Source organism: Punica granatum, chromosome 3 (assembly GCF_007655135.1).
Source record: "Punica granatum isolate Tunisia-2019 chromosome 3, ASM765513v2, whole genome shotgun sequence".
Classification (NCBI taxonomy): Eukaryota; Viridiplantae; Streptophyta; class Magnoliopsida; order Myrtales; family Lythraceae; genus Punica; species Punica granatum.
The window spans coordinates 883,708-903,121 of NC_045129.1; the positions used below are offsets into that span (position 1 = coordinate 883,708).

The following is a 19,414-nucleotide window of genomic DNA, read 5'->3' on the forward strand; positions in this document are numbered from 1 at the left end:
TGACCCTCTTGCCATGAAGTCCTTTTAGCTCGCCCAAATATATATATTTTGCTGAGAGGCAATTCAGCCAAAGGTTATATATATGTTTTATTAAACTTCCAGTAATCGCATAAGATCAACTCCCAAACAACACCAAACTACTTAATGAATTAAGTAAAAATATTTAACTTAATAAAATAATTCATTTTCCATTTATTTGTGTCTTTTTTCTTCATAAAACATATCCTCATCTTTATCATTTATCCACTCTTCCTATACATTTCTTTTCTTAACTAATTAAGCGCTTAATTTTAAAACACTTAATTTATCAAAGGCCATCTTAGTTATAAGGGAAAATGAATGGGAGAAAGAGGGAAATATGAGAAATGAAGTTCTATACAACTTAATTATTAAGTCAAAAACTATTTAATGAGTTAAGTAAAAATATTTGATTTAATCAAATAATTCATTTTCCACTTATTAGTACATTTTCTCATTCACAAAATATATCATCATCCTTATCATTTATCTACTCTTCTTATACATTTCGTTCATTAACTAATCAAGAGTTCAAAAATTAAGCATTTAATTTATCAAACGCCACCTTAATTAATTAATTACCATTTTTATGGTTATGAATCCTTTTAATCACAAGTTGGGATATTTTAATACTCAAATTTGTGCATCGCAGCCTTGCGTTCCCCTTCTCATCAGTCTCCATGCTGGGAAGTCGTTTAAATGATATACGTTGTATATATCTATTCATTCACACATATAAATACATGGAAGATATTACAAACGTAACATAATGCAATAATTATATAGTACTGGTAGGACCGGCCCGGGGCAATTTTGAGCCGTACAGTTCATGCAGGCGGATCCAAAATGATTCCAACTACGAAACGGAAAATTAAGCCAATAAAATACTGAATTATTAGGGATTTAATTTAATTATATGATGGCCTGATGGTCATTTTCAACCACCGAGAGACATAATTACATGGCATGTTATCGATCTTATATTTTTGTTCTATGATTCATTGAGGGATTGTTGCAAATCTTTACACACTAATGAAGGGTCAAACGAAGCCATCATTCATTGTTAGAGGGAGGTCTTAGAAAAGAACTCCAACCTCAAAAGACAAGCTAAATAAATAATATGATATGATGCAACAGACCTAATTAGTCATTCAATAATGCTATCATTTTATTCTTAATTATTGGAAAAATCATGATGATGGCATTATACGTGGAACCAAATACAACTACAAGTGGAGACATCTGAGGAAAGGGACACCCGGGCCGGGGAATTGAGAATTGAGCTAGGGGACATATATAACATTATTAAGCCTCTATCGAATTCGTCGGAAAAAGAGAGCGTAAAGTGGTGTTTGATAAATTAAATGTTTAAAAAATAAGTACATAATTAGTTAAGAGAAGAAATGTATATGAAGAAGGGAGAAATGAATAAGGACGAAAATTTTTTTGTGAGAGATAAAGAGTATCAATGAGGTTGCGTTTGATAAATTAAGTACTGAATTAGTTAAGAAAAGAAATGTATAAAAATGGAGGATAAATGATAAGGATGATGATATGTTTTGTAAAGGGAAAATGATCCCAATAAGTGAAAAATGACTTATTCATTAAATCAAATATTTTTACTAAACTCATTAAATAGTTTTTGACTTAATGATTAAGCAGTATAAAACTTCATTTCTCATCTTTCCCTCTTTCATAGCTAACTTGTAACTAACGTTTAAGTACTTATTTTGATTAAGTTGAAACATACACCCTCCAAGTGAAGAATGACTTATTTCATTAAGTCAAAATTTTTTACTTATTTCATTAAGTGATTTTTTGCTTAATAATTAAGTAGTATTGATCCTTATCTCTCATCTTTTCCTCTTTCTTACATGCATTTTCTACTAACTTGTATCTAATTTTTAAGCACTTATTTAATTAATTGAAACAAACACAACCATGTTAAAAATTTAAGTACTTAATTAGTTAATGAATAAAACATATATAAGATGGAGATGATAAGGATGAGAAAATGTTTGTTAAGAGTAAAAAGCACAAATAAGTGAAAAATGACTTATTTCATTCAGTCAAACTTTTTTACTTATTTCATTAAGTGATTTTGTATCTAATAATTAAACGGTTTAGACCATCATCTCTCATCTTTCTTTTTTTTCTCTCATTCGCTTTCTTTTATAACTAACTTTTAAATACTCATTTAATTAAGTGGAAATAAACACGCCATTATTCAGTCAGTGTTGAGGTTGAATATGGTATTATATGCTACAGTCCTTGCGACTGATTATTAATTTCGGAAGATGTTGTTCATTTAAGAGTCCAGCTAGAAATTAGTGATGCCGAATTCGACCGGAGTCTTTAAACAATTGCGCATTGGACACAACAGAGGTAATTGGATTAGTGATTATGTGCATAATATTGGCATCTCATCTCCGGTTATTTCTCAACCCTAGGGTGTGTTTTCAGGTCTCGAGCTCATTCGGTCCCTTGGCTTTTTAGGAATGTTACTTTGGAGGTTGATCACAGATTGTGCGACTTCAGATCGAAATACGAGTGGATATTGTAGAATTACCTATGCATTTTTTTTAGTTATTAAATTTTTTATTTTATTGTACTAAATACATGGGCTTTCATTCTATAAAAAAAAATGACGATGATATTGTTTTATGTTTTTTAAAGTTTATGCTTAGCCGGGCCCGGTGACAGCTTCTCGCATTCCACTTGGACCAGAAAATGCTTCGAGCTGGTCGATCTGTGGGCTGATAGGCCCATAAAGGGGGCCCCACGATAACTAGTAGAGCCTTCAAATGAGGCCCAATTACCATAAGAGACGGACGATGATCAAATAGCCATGGACAAAAATGATGGGGACTAATCCAATAAGGAACCGTTTAGGAAGACACGTGATGACTATATCTCAGACTCAATTGCTCAATTGTACTTCAAGTCGCATGCCGAGCTCGACCAGTTGAAGATTTGTAAATGGAAAACTTATGCCACGGTCTATGCTATTCAACAATGATGCCCGGGGTTTGAGTTGTCTATAGTCGGAACACGAAGTCGTAAAAAAGCCGGTACATTTTAATTAATTACATCAAAATCTAGCAGACAAGGATATGATATGATTATGACCTGCCGCAGCGCAGTTCCCCTGAAGTACAGAGGTACATAGTACTTACTGGCTTTTAATCCATCAGCGAATTTTGGGAGTACTTTTACTCTCTGTTCTCTTTCTACTCTTTCCCGCCTGCTTCCTCTCGCAGTGATCTTATCATCGACGGCACTGGCAATCTCTTTTCGCCTTCATTTAATCTCTCAGCTTGTAGTATTATTATTCTGCTACGATAGATAGACGTAGTTATCATACTAATGCTTAACAAGTAGAATAGAATTTCCCGGTGATGTACTATCGGAATCATCGGTGATCGATTGAAAGCACGAAATACCCATAAATCCCGATACAACTTCTCCACGAAACGAGATTGTCATTAGAAAGGATAGGATCTCCATCAAGGGGAATACGAAACCAGAAGGAAGAGTCTATTCGAAGGAGAAGAAGCTACGAGGAAAGCAAGAAGGCAATAAGCCCTCAGTTGATTTGCACGCCGAACAGCCTAAAACCTCGGTTGTCTTCAGTTGGACTCCCATGAATCCCCGGTTCCTCTTTGATCACCTCCCATCCTCCGCCGACTGCAATGCCTCCAACCCCACTCCCTACCCTGTTCTCTATTGCAGCCCTCCGATCCATTGCCCCAATCAGCGGTTCGGCCTGGACGTTCCTACACACATTGATCATGTAGAATGTCCGGTTCTCCTTTGTTGGGTCCGTGCACTCGCATAGGCAGAAACTCACTGTGTCATTGGCTCTCAGGACCTTCTCCTTCACGAACCGACTCCAGCCCCTGGTGAAGACAAAGCTCTGACTGCTGCTCCAATAGCAATACCGAAACTTCCACATCCTCATCAATCTATCATAGAAAACGAGCTGAACATCGTCAATTGGTCCACCTTCCTTACTGTTATCCTCTCGTTTCTCATGAATTCGGGGGAAGTACTTGACGGCATACTTCTTTGGGATCACGAGCCTGTTGAGCTTTCCCACATCGCTCGGCGTCAGCTCCTTCTGAAAGAGCTGCCTGCACAGAAAACCTCCTCTTTCACCCTGGAAACCAACAGGGTTTGGCCCAGTGCCCACTCCAGCCTCATTCCTCTCGGACCGGATCCTAAGATAATTTGCAAACTTGGACCGGTAAGACCCATCTTTGATCATGCTAAGCACCGCTTCTTGGCTGAAGAGGCTCTGGAAGTTGGGCTCTTCAACAGAATCCGGGGTCCACGGGAAGTTGCGGTGAGAGTCCCCGCTCCGGAGATTAATTGCTGCCGAGTCATAGGCCATGGCTGCTTCCTCCTCGGACTTGAATGTCCCCAGCCAAATCCGTTGGTGGTTAGCATATATCTGTGCCCCCCAGTGTCCATTGTGTTGGGGTACGACTCCCTTAAATCGGCCTGAGGACAGCCCATTTCGGGGTCGCTTGCTGGGTATTTGGAGCACGGTACTGCTGTTCGAGTCCGAAGCTTCATTTTCTCCGCTGGCTCTGCCATCGGAAATCATGCTCAGTGTTTGTTTCCCCATTATCCCCCTACGTACATATGCACACGTTAATTGATTCATCAGCAAGACCATTAATTTTGCAACAAAGATTTCGAGTTCTCAATCAGGAAAAATACCAAAAAGGATCAAATAAACATGAAACATTCTTTTAGAAACACACTGACGAAAATATGCAAATATTAACTTGTAGACCAAAAATTGCTCAGTACATAATGAGTTCCCAGTCAATATAAATTCCGAAAGAATGAATCAAACATACAAGAAATGTAATCCAAATTCCTTATTTGGTGCCATTCTTGAGTAGCGCCTTAACTTTAATATTCTCTTCTAACCATTCATATCGATATACAGAAGAATTACTAAATCCCTATTCTTCTATACTATCATCGCTCTGCGTCAGAGACCCATAAAAGAGAATTACTAAATTCATATTTTCTATACTATCATCGCTCTGCGCCAGAAACCCATAAAAGATTTTTAAAGCCCTCACCCACCATGTTCATGGCCTCAAAACATGCATTTCAAAACCCTTCCCTTACATCGATCTGAGCACTTCCGATAAACACTGCACAGCAACAAGAATCGAAAAACTACACAAGGTGAACAACAGGATGACACTGACCTAAGCCTTCACCCACAGCTCCAAGAAGTCATTTCATTTACAGTTTTGGAGACAGTCCCCAAGGAGAAATTGCCATCTAAAACCCAAAATGAAAACTACCTCAACTAAATTAATTTCCAAATTGAGAAATCAAGACTGAGAGAACAAAGAGACCAATGATTCTGAGACACAAACAAATAAACCTTAACCTCATGAACATCGAGAACACTACACCAAAGGAAACTGCAAATTTGGACTATACATACATGAGAAAATCTGAGATTATCCACCCTTATGATGCAACCACGAGGAAAAATAGATCACATTCTTGTATTAGACTCTAGCACAATACATACACGTATCACAAGCCATACCCTCTATCACAATTTTAATGTTTCTTTCTGTTCCACATGATAGGAAGACCATGTAGGGGCAATTAAGAAATACGATTACAAGGCTATGCCTTTTTAAATTAATATGATTCCAAGTTAGGGACAATTTGAGATAGAAAACGATTTTGCAAGAGATTTGGTTATACCAAAAATTAAAACTGATTTCCGAAATTTTTTAGTGTCTGGTGAACATAATATATGAACACTGTAGTGCACATCATCCACACATGGAAGAAAGGCATAGTCCTATTAGATTTACTACAGTCATTTCAACAAGAAAATTGCACATTCATTCGTTATCAATCTTATCATTAATAAACTACTCAAGGCTGGTTGGTATATAGAAGTGCTAACCATGAGTTTTTCCATCACTGAAACCTTAACAAAGCAAAATCTAAAAACTCAGTTTTAGAATGTTACCTGGAGTCAAATATGAACGTCAAAATATCGGACGAACCTCCTATGCTATACATGACCTTACATCTAGTTTAGTGCCTAAATACTCGTAGAATACTCCCCTAAAACAAAAATGTTCCCTTCTGTATTCATTAATTATAGTTGCCAAATACACCATGATGGGACCACAATGCTGAAACGAACATTCTTTAAATGGTTTCTTTTCCTTATTGTCCAACTCAAAGCTAGCTATTATGGCAATAACAAAAAAAACCTTAACTAATGCTCATTAATTAATGCAAAATTTGAAAAAGGGAAGGGGAAATAATTCAAAAAAGTGCAAATACTGCGATAAAACATGAGAATTGGGAATAAGATCATAAGAACATAAATAAATGGGATAAGAACATATGCATTTTCTATCTTTATATGGCAGTTAATAATTATCTCATATAAAATGCACACATTTGGGAAAAGCAAGAGAGAAAATAGAAGGTTTAACAAACCAATATCCAAGTGCGTGTCAAACCAGTAGAATGTGTTGATCAGCCAGAATAGATGTGTCAAATTAACCAGCCGAAATCAAACGTGTCAGACCAGCCACAATCAGATATGCGTCAAATCAAATGGCAAGCACTAATGCGCAGTCCAGTTACGACTTAATAAATAAAATAGAGATATTAGAATCAATGAATTGTTAAGACGAATGCACAGTTCAAGGTTAAGACCTAATAGAGATATCAGATTTAATAAATTGTTCACTCCAAGCACATTGCAACTACTTGCAAATGCGCAGTTCAGTTAGTACTTTAAAAGAGAATGAATAAATTGTTACTGCATACACAAATTGATATCTAAACTAATAACAATTATTTGACCTTCAAGACATTTTATGTTAGCTCAGACAGGATTTGCATGGTTTGAATTTACATTCAATGGAACCATATCCAATCCAATAATCTTGATAATTATACAGCGAATTGTCATTGAATTTTTAGGATGTCGTCTTGATTGTCAAAGGGACAAAGCTAGGAAAAATGACATTATTATTAACCAAAGGCTCTATGCAAAAATGTACATATATCAGCAAGAAGCACCAGATACATCATATGGGGATGTATGGATCTTCAATTCCATCAACATATGATAAGAGTACAATCAACAAATTCCGTGAATGTGAGGACCGTATATCCACAGTCTCATCCAAAACGAGACAGACGAGGAAAATCAGCAAGGATAAAAGAAAACCGGGAAAAAAAAAATTGACAGAGTTCGAGCGAAAGCGAACTGAATTAACCGGTGGCTTAGAGATAAAGCAAGCATTACCTGAAATTGGGTGCTAGTGTAAGAAGTTATCTCTCCATGACTCCTAACAGCAAGCAATATTGGCCTCTGCACAGGGATAAAAATAGGACAAGGCCATATCTTTTTGATATATAATATATTTGGGGCAAAAACATACATAAGAAAGAAATGTTAATTATCATGGCAGCAATTCTGATAGGTCGGCTATTGATTGGAACGAAAATCACAACCTACACATGTGAAGGAGCTATTCATGGCTACAATATATTCCCATGAAAGGAAACACCAATATCTTCCCATATTGACACTCTCTGCAGGATGATAGCAATTTCCAAAGGATAGCGCGCCTCTCCTCATCAAAAATTTCAATACTTCCTGCAAATATTTCACTATCCAAAAATAGATGCAAGCCATAAGATATACATTACATACATACAACAAAATCAATTTTTTATTTTTTCCAACAACAAATAAATAATTAAAAGGGTGTTCTTTCGAAAGAAAGGTTTTTGAGAGAGTTTTAAGATCCAAAAACCTTTCTTGAAATTAATCGAGATATCATGCATCATATTACTGAGGTAGAGAAAATGTGTATTTCGTTCGTACATAAATATATATATATATATATATATATATAATGTCATTATTGTCTTCCGTTAAATAGTAAACCCCCTTTCAGTTCGTCCTCTTCATAGGACGACCATCAAAATCCACGCTTTCAGGCTTAATAATCATGCCACAGTAGTGCAAAAACTATTTCGTGATTTAAATTTAATCAATGAGAAGACCCAACTACCGAAAAGAAAATGATTGTACTTATCTCCTCGCATGCAGTACTAATTCTTCAGTTGTTCTTCATCTGGGCTTTCTCCAGGTGAGAGTGAGTGAAGATCGCTTCACTTGATCTTCACTCAGTGCTAGTAAAGACAGAAAGAAGTATCGAAGGATATATTTTGACGGCAAAGAGGAGCTATGAAGGAGAAGGGCGAGGAGGAGGAGTCGAACCGACATTTGAAATCCCCCACCTTAATTTCCATGTTTTTCTGTCTCTGGAAATGGAACCCTCTTCAAGATTCTTACAATTAGCGTCTGAATTGAGAAGAGAACAGGTGTCAGCTATTAGCTAGGCAGCTACCTCTACCTGGCCGGTTGTCTGAAACTGAATAGTCCAGCAAATCACAGGACTACACCTCTCATCTCATGGGAGAGAAAAACACAGACAGAATGAATAAGTAAAAAACAAAGCCCCTTCAGCACTGCAGCTGCCATACAATTATATGAACAGTCACAAACATTATTAATCTGAACCATAGCCCTCGGCTTAATTTTTTCCAAAATTCAACACCTCTGCGCCCTGTATACATCATATACATATATATATAGGAAATAAATAAGAGATAATTCTGACAAGCAGAAGGCCTGTGTGAAAGGGTAAAGAGTATTTTCTAAAGTTGGGAGCTTGGGAAGGCCAGAAAGGGAGGGGGGAGAGGGAGAGAGAGAGAGAGAGAGAGAGAGAGGGATTGATCTTATGGGTGGATATGAGGACCGAGGAGCTGACAGAAAGAGAAGTGAGCACGCACCTGCAAAGCTATGCTGCTCATAGCTATTGCCTGCGTGTGCTCACTCTCTTCTGTCAGTTCAGTTCCCTCTCTCTCGCAGTCTATTCCTCCTCCTTCTATATTTTGTCCCCTTCTCTTCTTCTTCTTCTTCTTCTTCTTCTTCTTCTTCTTCACCCTCCACCTTCTCTGACGAAAATAGATCTCTGCTCAAATGGGGGAATTCTCTGCATTGACCCATTGAAAAAAGGGTTCCGGAATCAGAACACTCTGCAGCTAAACTTGGTCTACCTTCCTCCACTTCCAGAGATGATGATGCATGATGCGTGATGATGCCTGATGATGATGATATTATGTAAGTTGCACAAGAATCACACAAGACGAGAGAGAGAGAGCTGAGACCAGAGAGTGAGAGAGAGAGATGATGAAACAAAAGCAGATATATAGCATAGGGCACAACACAGAGACAGCCCCGCTCTCTCTCTTCCAGGCTTCCAGCTCATTATTCATATATATCTTATTATAAGGAACTCATATATATATACATATATATAGAAAACGGCGAGGACTCCCGGCCCCCCGCCCTCCCTATCTCTCTCTCTCTCTCTCTCTCACTCCCTCCTCAAGCATCCTCTTGTGCGATTTCATCCCTTTTGCACATCACCGAGCGCATCTAAAACGGATAGTGAGGCGCTCTTTGACTTTTTCACTTTTCAAGATCACAGCTCGATTAAAAAGCTCTCTTTTTTAAAAAGAAATCCGGACAGTAACATATATATATATATATATATATCCATTCGCTTTAGGAGTGCGAACTCAATTGATAACTCGGACGGTAATTAGTTTTCCACTTACCCGCATGTGCTGTGCTGTCTAAAGTGACTTATTACGCCGCTGTAAGTCATCGAATAATCTCAAGTTGCCGCCCGCATAATTGATGGCCAGAAACGGTTACGTACATTGTGGTCATCATGTACTAGATCGACTGTGCTATATATATTGCGCGCCCGAGTGAATCTGTCTGTCAATATTTGTTTTGGTGTTGAATAGATTTGTCTTTTACGATGGCTTTTTGAGTTTTGCTCCCGAAAGTTGTGAACGTGTCCAGAGGTGAGTGGTCGGGAGTTGCAAGTAAATGGCAAATGAAGTTGAGTGCAGCGAAGAGGAGTGGGGAGACGTTTGACTTCCGGGGAATGGACTCGTCGCCCTAATTAAGCCTAATTACGTTCATGGATGGACGGACGGACGACGGACGGGAAGCTTCTGGATTTGACTGACAAGAGGACGACTTTTTTGGGGGGCCGTTGGATTCATTAACTATGTCGGTCTCGCTGTCGGGCTCGATATCTATGGCTAAGGTCAACTAAAGCCAACCAAGGACGCTGGCCCCCAAAACAAATTTTTTTTTTTACTGTTGATTCAATCTGATTTAGACATCACTGTTTACGTGCAACTTGCATATGCATGAGATGAAGCATTTGCATATGATGTTATACAGAATTAATGGTCCAGCGTAATATAAAATGTACCTTAATATTCTAATGGATAATTTTAACTGTCCCCCTTGTTTAGTTTGATGGAGATATTTTATACGACAACTGCTTCTCGTTATGCAATTCATTACTTGAGACGCAATCATGTGTCTTGGAACAAGGACACTGTGTGCGACATCCACAAGGAGCTAATCAAAGGTATATATTATTGGGGCGATTTCTCTTCTATATGGATGATGGTTTTTAGGATTTTAGGATGAGGGCAGGTGTTGAAGGTAATCTCACATGAAAAAGTTGAGAGAAAATCAATTGGTTTATAAGAGACAATGGTCTAGCAATATAGTCTTAAGTTTTTAAGTTGCGAATAGACCCGAATCCAAAATAGGCATGTGAATTTTTCCTAACAAGTGTTTAAGAGCACGTGACAACATGTAGGCAAAAATAGGCTACACGTTGCACGTGAGAACTAATGTTGGGAATTATAATCCGACATTGAAAAAAATAAAAAAAACAACCGTTGATTTATATGAGACTTAAGTACTGACACTTATCAGTTTGAGTTTTTAAGTGGATATGGGCCCAAGTTCGTATAAGCTCAATAGAAATTTAACAGGGTATCAGAGCAGATTAGACTTCTGCGCTTGTGTGGGGACTCACACTACACCAGGTCTGAGTATGGAACTTGAAGCCAGTGAAGTCCGAGTCGAAAAGTGGAAGCCCGGCTTGCAATTGGTTTGACCTCCCTCGCCCGAGTGTGGAAGAGAAAGCTCACCTTGAGGTAGTTAAGGTCCGAGTCCGGAAGAAATGAGAACTTGGTTCAAGGTAAGTTGGCGGGTGTTTATGTATTCACGCGGCACGTGTAGGTAAAGGGTGAGAAAGACCACATGGTGCTACATGAGGGCGGGTGTTGAGAGAGATTGTTCCACACGGAAAAATTAAAGAGAAATTCGCGGGTTTATAAGAGATTGGAATTCACAACCTACCAGCTCGAGTTTTTGAATTGGATATGAACAAAATCGCTTATAGTCTCAGTGAGTATTTTACATGGTATCAGAGCCTCGGGTTAGAGAAGTTTGAGTTTTTTGGTGTTTTCGAGATTGAGGAGTCTACGAATCTATGTTCAATGGAACTCTCAGATGGAGGATCTTCTATTTTGCAGGGACTTGTACAATCCCATTGAAGGGAATTCGGCGAAACAAAAAGATAAGGATGACAAGGCTTAAGAATGCGCAAATCGGAAGACTATTGGTTTGATTCGGCAATTGATAGACAATAGTATTTATCATTATGTTGCTCAGGAAACAAATGCGAAAGTTTTGTGGGATAAGTTGGCAAATCTCTATGCGAGGAAAACACCGCTAAATATGGTCTTTCTCGTGAAGAAGCTTGTTCATCTCCGTTACTGGGATAGTGATGATATGACTGTACACATGAATAATTTCCAAGATATTGTTAATTAGTTGACAAACTTAGAGATAATATTACTCAATGAGTTACAGACTTGTCTACTTTTAGGGACTCTACTGGATAACTGAGACACACTTCTGGTTGCATTGAGCAATTATACATCATATGGAAAGCTATCATTGGTCATGATGACAGACAGTTTATTTAATGATGAGTGTAGAAGAAAAGGCTATGGAATTTCCATTCGGTATGAACCTTTGGTTACTGAACAACGGGGGAGAAGTCAAAGCAGAAATTCCACTTTTAAGCATGGTAACTCACGTGACAAATAGGCTATATCAAAGTCGAAGACGAGGAAATGAGTCACTTGCTATCACTGTGGCAAAGCAGGACACTACAAAAGAGATTGTAGGGCTCTAAAGAGGAATCAGAATGGCAATGATGAGAGTAAAGAGGAAGATGACATTGCAGCAGTGGCATCTGATTAAGAGACCCACATTGTTTGTGATGAAGCTTATGTGAATCTCACATGTCAGGATTCTACTTAGGTTACAGATATAGGTGCCTTGTTTCATGTCACTCCTCATCGGGATTTCTTCTTATCTTACACTATTGGGGACTATGGCTATGTGAGAATGGGAAATGGACAGTCATGCAAGATTGTCGGTATTGGTGATGTTTGTCTAGAAACCGAGCTTCGCTGCAAGTTGCTTTTGAATAAGGTTAAGCATGTTCCAAAAATTCACCTTAACCTAATTTTGACGTGTAAGCTTGATGATGAATGCTACAATAACGAATTTAGTAATGGGAGATGGAAGCTCTCCAAGGGTTCGTTGATTGTAGCACGGAGTCAGAAGACCAACACTCTCTACAGGATGTATGCCAGGTACAACTCCGGTCAGGTTAATATTGTTGATTATTATCCTATCGAACTATGGTACAAGAGACTTGAGCATATCAGCGAGAAAAATATTCACATTCATGCTAAAAAACAGTTTTTACCTATCAAAGGTATGCACTTGAGCACTTGTGATTATTGCTTAGTTGGTAAGCAGAGAAGAGTTTCTTTTGTTAGAAATCATCCCTCTAGATACAATAATATACTTGATCTTGTGCATATTGACGTTTCTTTCATGTCAGATAGATCTCTTGGTGGTGCTTTCTATTTTGTGACATTTATTTATGATCACTCCAGGAAGTTTTGTATTTATCCTATGAGAACTAAAGATCAAGTGACTGAGATTTTCAAGAACTTCCATGTAGCAGTGGAAAGAGAAACGGGCATGAAGTTGAAATGTGCAGAGCTGATAATGGTGGTGAGTACAATGGTCCTTTCGAGAACTATTGCAAGACTCATGGGATCAAACCTGAGAAGACAGTACTGAAGACACCACAGTAGAATGGGCTTGCAGAGAGGATGAATCGCACAATTGTTGAGAGGGTTCGTTGTATGCTTTCTTAGGCGAAACTATCTAAGTTTTTTTGGGGCGAGGCAATGAAAACAACGGTTGATCTTATTAATATTACACCGTCAGTTGCACTTGATGGAGATGTACCCCAGCAAGCATGGACCGGCAAGGAAGTATTGTACAAGTATCTCAGAATCTTTGAGTTTAGGGCATCTGTTCACATTTCTCGAGATGAAAGATCGAAACTCGATACTAAGGCAAAACAATGCATCTTCTTGAGTAATGCACATGAAGAATTCGGGTATAGTTTTTGGGACCCTAATAGCACGAAGATCATCAGGAGTAGGGATGTTGTGTTCTTTGAGGACCAGACAATCAAGGATTTGCAAAAGTTAAAGAAGACTAGAGTAAGCAGTCCTCACGAGATCTCTATTCTATACCGGTTGATGTAGAACATCGAGTGAAAGAGGTACCTGGTAAGTACGAAGAAACCATGACTGGGGGTGAGATTCATCAAGTAGATGATGATGTGACTGGGGATGATACAGGCTCGCAGTTGCAGTTAGAGACTACAAATAATCTACCTAGAAGATCTAACAGAGTAAGACAACATTCTACACGATATTCGCCTCATGAGTATATGTTACTGACTGATAGGGGAGCACCTCCAAATATAGCCGGTATATTCGAAGCCTCCAAATAATTGGGAAGGGGAGTTTGTGGGGTATCCCTCCAATTTGAAGGAAGTCGGGCTTAAATTGTGTTGGGCTTTAATAGGCCCAAGCACCTACTTTTTTTAGGGTTAATTTTTCAGCTAACTAGCTGGAGATTAGCAGCAGAACAGCTTCAGATCAAAATAGAAGGAGGCCGTTGATCTGCAGAACAGATGAGAATTCAGTGGGCAGTGCACAGGGCGAGGTCAAACCCCGATCATAAGGGCAAACAAACTCCGATTGAGACGAAACTTTGGCAACGGCTTCACCACACATGGGGTTAAGTTCTGAACAGTCAAAATTTCTATTCGAGCTTTATAGGTGCTATTTCAACTAACTCTGTAATCCACCCGTTGTGGGTAACGAGTTTCGGTATTTGGGTGATCCAAGAGAGCGTGTCTCTTGATTTTGGTGGATCCAAGGGCATGTCCTTGATGAAAAACATTGTGCAATCTTCATTCATAGTGAATCGTTGATTCGGAGTCGATCCCATAGTTTTTCCTCACATCGGGATTTTTCACATAAAATTCTTGGTATTTTTTTCCTTTATTGCTTATTTGATTAGTTCCTATCTCGATTACACTAGTAGGGGAAGAAGACTAAATTGACTAATCGCTGCGTTGTTGTCGAGCACACCCTTCTTAATAAGTGGTATCAGAACCCAAGGTAACGATCTTAGGGAAGCGCACACGCATATGCGTGGAAATTCACGCCACACCAAGACCCAAATGTGGAACTCATGGCTAGTGAATGGCCTAATAATTGGTATCTGAGTTCGGAAGTGGAAACCCGGCTCGAAATTAGTTGTGTCCAGTGTGTTGCTTGCCGTCGTATCACAAGGACTATGACGAAATCCTCCACATAGTCGAAAGTAATGAGAATTGTTGGGACGATTTCTCTCCTATATGGATAATTGTGAGGGCGGGTGTTGAAGGTAATCTCACGTGAAAAAGTTGAGATAAAATCAATAAATTTTTAAAAGACAATGGTCTAACAACTTATTGACTTAAGTTTTTGAGTTGCGAATAGATCGGAATTCGAATTAGACCTGTTGATTTTTCCTAAAATATGTATTGCGGCTTCCTTTGTATTATGAAAGAAGTGCGTAGGACACACATAGATACTTATTGAATGGCCAGAAATTACCTTTGTTCGAGTCAATGGTAGGTAGATAAAGGAAAAAAATAATAGAAATATATCGTTCAAAAAGCTCGTCATCTCCACTAGCTGATAATGATACTGTGTGTGCATCTCAGTGGATGTCCCCTCCAAAATAGTAAAATCAATCGGTGCAATATGTATGTATATGGCACCTTCCAATTGGTAGACCACCACATTAAAATTTAACTCGACACACCAATAATATTGTCAAACCTTCGTAGTTCGTACACACATGCTATAGTCCCCCCATTTGTATTCGTCACAGCGCATATATACATACATATATATATATAGTCTCTGCTTATGAATACGCAGACAAGTTGGATAAAAATCATCCAATCCAACTGTCTCACATCTCATAGCGTAGCAGCTGGTAGAAGATTTTGATTTCTCGAAATAATGGCGGTGACGACTAGTGAATTCAATCGTATATGAGTTACATTACATATATGTGTTTCACGATGAGACGTGTACACATTCATACATATATATATATGGATGGAACGAGGGCTGGGTTGAAAGAGATCGAGCACGCGCATGCCCTCGAAATTATGGATTAATTATTGCTAGATTAACTATATAATTACCTATCAGTGGGATGGGACCTCTATCGGCCCCACTAGCTAGTTAATTAATTAGTATATCGGTCGCTAATTCCAACATATATATAGTCCAATCTCGGAGGGCTGTCTAGGGTCCAGAATTGCAGCTAAAGTCATTATATCGCCACTCGGAGGGTTCTCATTTAAAACAACCTCTGTCGTTTTATGCTGCATGAATCCACAATATCCTTGGTAATTGTAAATTATGTTATCCTATGTTCGCGTACCATATATATATATATATATAATAACATCATCTACTTGCCTGGATTCCGATGAAAATATATAAAATATAAAGTCGCGGTTGAATATATGTATGTTTACCCCTACTGTACCCTTTTGGAATCATTTTATCGTAAAGGAACTTCTCTGTATCTCTGCTTTGAAGGACAACCGAAGCCCAAACATTAGAGGGAACCGAAAAACTGATTGCTCCGCTGATACCGGTGATGGAATTCGGAAAAAACAATGTCCCCCATCGGTCGGCAGAAGCACCTTCGATTGTCACTAGAGAAAATAGACGATTAACAGTTTCTATGCTAAGATGAAGTGAAGTATACACTTCTTTTTCTGAGAAAATTTTAGATGATCGTATCTCAAATAATATAGTGAGGAAGAATCAATAAAAATTCTTTAATAAAAAATAATTATAGCAATTATCTGAGTGATTAGTATCAAATCCCTAATTTCATGCAATTTGATCGGTGCTTCCTTACGTCACGGGCGAGTATATATCAGCAAACGGATTCCCGCTGTGACTGATACCTCTCTATCGAACTTATGAGCCCATGAAGTTCAAGTATGGGCCTAATCTTTGGCAATATCAATATTAAGGCCGAGGGCTAAGTTGGCCCAAGAAGCCGAACAAGGCCCGGCCCATGGAGAAACGTAATATTCTTTATCGCGGGGGAAAGCACGAGCAGCGTCAGACTGTTATCTGGTGTCGTCTTCTTCATCACGTTCTTCTCCCACGCAGCAATGGCTGCAGAGACCTACGCCATGAAGAACCCTGAAAAGATCCACGCAGACGTCCTCCTCAATGCCAGAGAAGCTTGCTACAAGGTCGCTCGTCTTCCTAATTCCTTCGGCACGGGAGCTCAAGACTCTTTCCCTCGTCCTTTATGCTGTCTTACATTTCTGAGGAATGTGCATTGGTTCTGATTCACAGGCTCGTGATGCTTTCTACGAATGTCTGGAGAAGCAATCCGACAAGAAGCCGACGGAGATTGGATCTGTTGGGCTCTTATACCCTGCTGAGTGCAAGAAATCGAGGGCAGAGTTTGTCAAACAGTGCCGAGCTTCTTGGGTATGTGTCAACCGATTTTTTCAGCTCGAAGAAATGTAAAGAAATATTGTTAAACAGTGGCCGCCTGAGCTTAATTTTCAGTCCGAAAGAAGTGAAACTGATGTTGTCCCCCCCGACTTTCCAATTTCATAGAACCAGTGGGAAGTAGTAGTTAGCTAGAGTTGAGATTGGAAAGTTCTGCTCCGTTTGCTATTCATCCATGTCAGGTGGAGTTATCCAATTATTGCACCATTTTGTTGCTGTAACCGAGCTGGAGCAAAACTCAGGCAGTTTAGGACCATCAAAAGGGCAGATCAGTGTAGTATTAACAGGCATATGAGGCAAAATTCAATCGTCTTTAAGAGATTTTAGGCCTCGTTGTGGATGCATTCCTTATGGTATATACCTTTCGGTGCGTCGATGATACAGTTTCTCTCAGCTCCACCTTCAAGGATTGTATTGACATTATGTTCTGTGATGGTCTGGAGTTTTGATTAAGATTTTTTTGGGTTTTGATTCCTTTTCTGGGTGAAATTCAGGTGAAGCATTTTGATCGGCTGTATTGTAGAAACAAGACGGTGCAGAGACTTCTGGACGATAAGGATTCGAAGCGAGGTCCTATGTCTCTTCCACAACCTTACACTTTCAAACCTACTAATTGAAATGCTCGGAATTCAAGGTGAGGTGAGTGTACTTCAGTCGTTCTTGATGAACCATTGATAGATTTGTTTTTTTTTTTTCTTTTTGGCCTCGAACCAGTGATAGATTTGAAGCTGCAATCTCACAAAAAGTGCTGTTACTCGAGTTTCCATGTAGATGGTTTAGGTTAGCAAATAGAACATGTTACGGAATTAGAGGATTGAGGTCCTGCTGGGTCTGTGCCTTGAAAAAATAAAAGGGGGTTCTGTACCGACATTGGGCATAGGGTAGGAGTGACGGAGCTGAATCCTCATTTTTCAGTCTTGCAGATGACAAGAACCCTTGTTGAGGACAAAATCTAATGGAAACATTGTTTGGTTTATTGCATTAGCTGCTGTTACCTTATTTACCAGTTTCAGTGCCGAGTTCCCTGTTTCTTCTGTTACTTGCTCCAGTCGATCTGCTTTTTGATCACATATAGGTTTCTTAGCAGATGCAAAATACTAGTGAGAAACCTCTGCACAGGTTTAGATCAACCCTTTTTTTGTGCCCTCTTGCTGAAATTGGGATTCTTTGTTCTTTTGGGCTTTGTCAGCTATAGGATTTGCAACCAAGTAAATGAAATGTATTTAGACCAATAAAATTCTTCATAGCCTCACGGAAGACTTGCCTCCGACTAATATCGACTCGACCAAAGTCTCTGTCTTTGGTATAGGATCGGTGAATGTGTTACAGTGGAGACAGATCAGACGATTGGCTTGGAAACCACAGGAGGGTTTTGAATGAATCCCATTACGAATTCCGAAATTGATCCAGCTTAAGATGATCCAGTCCATAATGAGGTAAGGCCCAAGCTAGTTAGGCTCATAATATTAGCTGCGGGCTTCACGATCGTCAGTGGGCTTTCGGAGCCGGATATTTGTTATCATGAGAGGGGGTCCCTGACAGTAATTATGGGCTTTGTTTGCTTCATAAGAGCTCTGGGCCTGACCTAGAAGTAGAGACGGAAGGCCCATGTGACGTAGTTTATATAGCTTGTAAACCAACGATTATTGTTCTGGCCCATTTAATAACTGATTTGCATGCATTAAGGTCAGCCTACCATGCGGGCACTAATCCCTGTTAGGCTCGTACCACTTCTCATGCTACCATAATACATATCGTGTTTGTGTGTATATTATAGGAAGAAATTGTCGAGTCAGGCAAAGAGACAATATTACAAATTCCGGGGCATCTTCTGGAATTATTATTGTTTGATAGAGAGAGGCTTCCACTCTCAATTTGATTATTTGATATGGGAATTCAATTTGGACATGTTGGGGTTGACCGAGCAGTAGGCGTGGACTGAATTAGATCAGAGTGCCAGAGCAGACCAACCTTAGTCGCATCCCACTCTTCCCATGTCCTCCAATATTATATATTATATTCATCTCGGTTGCAAAATGTACGGATCAGTGCTTGTTGATCTAATAATGTTATTCCAATATCACTGTCAATATATATATTTTTTTGCAGATTTAATTTAATATAAGCCGTACATATATGTGTGTTTACGTGTATATACTTTTTATTATTATCAGATGCGATATGTATGTCGGGATGTATATTGAAAGGATATATATGTTTTGTGGGTGTTTTTGAAGTGGTTGAATGTCGAGTTGTATGTTCTATCTTGGTGCAAGAAATGGGTGACGTGTAGTCAAAGGGGGTTGTCTAGAACCAAGAACAAATCGCAAAACACGAGTAGCAAATTCGAAGAAATGGTTAACAATGGATCAAATTTAACTATGTATAGATCATATGCTTTCGAGATTTGATTAGTTCATTG

General features: G+C 38.9%; 2 protein-coding genes across 6 annotated transcripts; one reads left to right on the forward strand and one right to left on the reverse strand.

The window, feature by feature from the left end:
* Positions 1-3,419: 3,419 nt before the first annotated feature.
* On the reverse strand, positions 3,420-9,592 carry LOC116201010 (AP2/ERF and B3 domain-containing transcription factor At1g50680-like). Of its 5 annotated transcripts, none has more exons than XM_031532069.1 (4): positions 7,556-9,592; positions 7,343-7,408; positions 5,250-5,325; positions 3,420-4,655 (listed from the first exon to the last, which is right to left on the reverse strand). In XM_031532069.1, the coding sequence occupies exon 4, from the start codon at positions 4,646-4,648 to the stop codon at positions 3,605-3,607; it is 1,044 nt and encodes a 347-aa protein (XP_031387929.1). In that variant the 5' UTR covers positions 4,649-4,655; positions 5,250-5,325; positions 7,343-7,408; positions 7,556-9,592; the 3' UTR covers positions 3,420-3,604. The 5 variants fall into 5 exon arrangements, with proteins under 5 accessions (XP_031387929.1, XP_031387927.1, XP_031387926.1 ...); XM_031532067.1 differs by having other exon boundaries at positions 7,552-9,592; XM_031532066.1 differs by having other exon boundaries at positions 7,343-9,592.
* Positions 9,593-16,594: 7,002 nt separating this feature from the next.
* On the forward strand, positions 16,595-17,998 carry LOC116198694 (cytochrome c oxidase assembly factor 6). The gene is made up of 3 exons (XM_031528918.1): positions 16,595-16,724; positions 16,831-16,968; positions 17,487-17,998. Exons 1-3 carry the CDS (start codon positions 16,641-16,643, stop codon positions 17,607-17,609), a joined length of 345 nt encoding a protein of 114 aa, XP_031384778.1. The 5' UTR covers positions 16,595-16,640; the 3' UTR covers positions 17,610-17,998.
* The last annotated feature ends 1,416 nt before the right edge of the window (positions 17,999-19,414 follow it).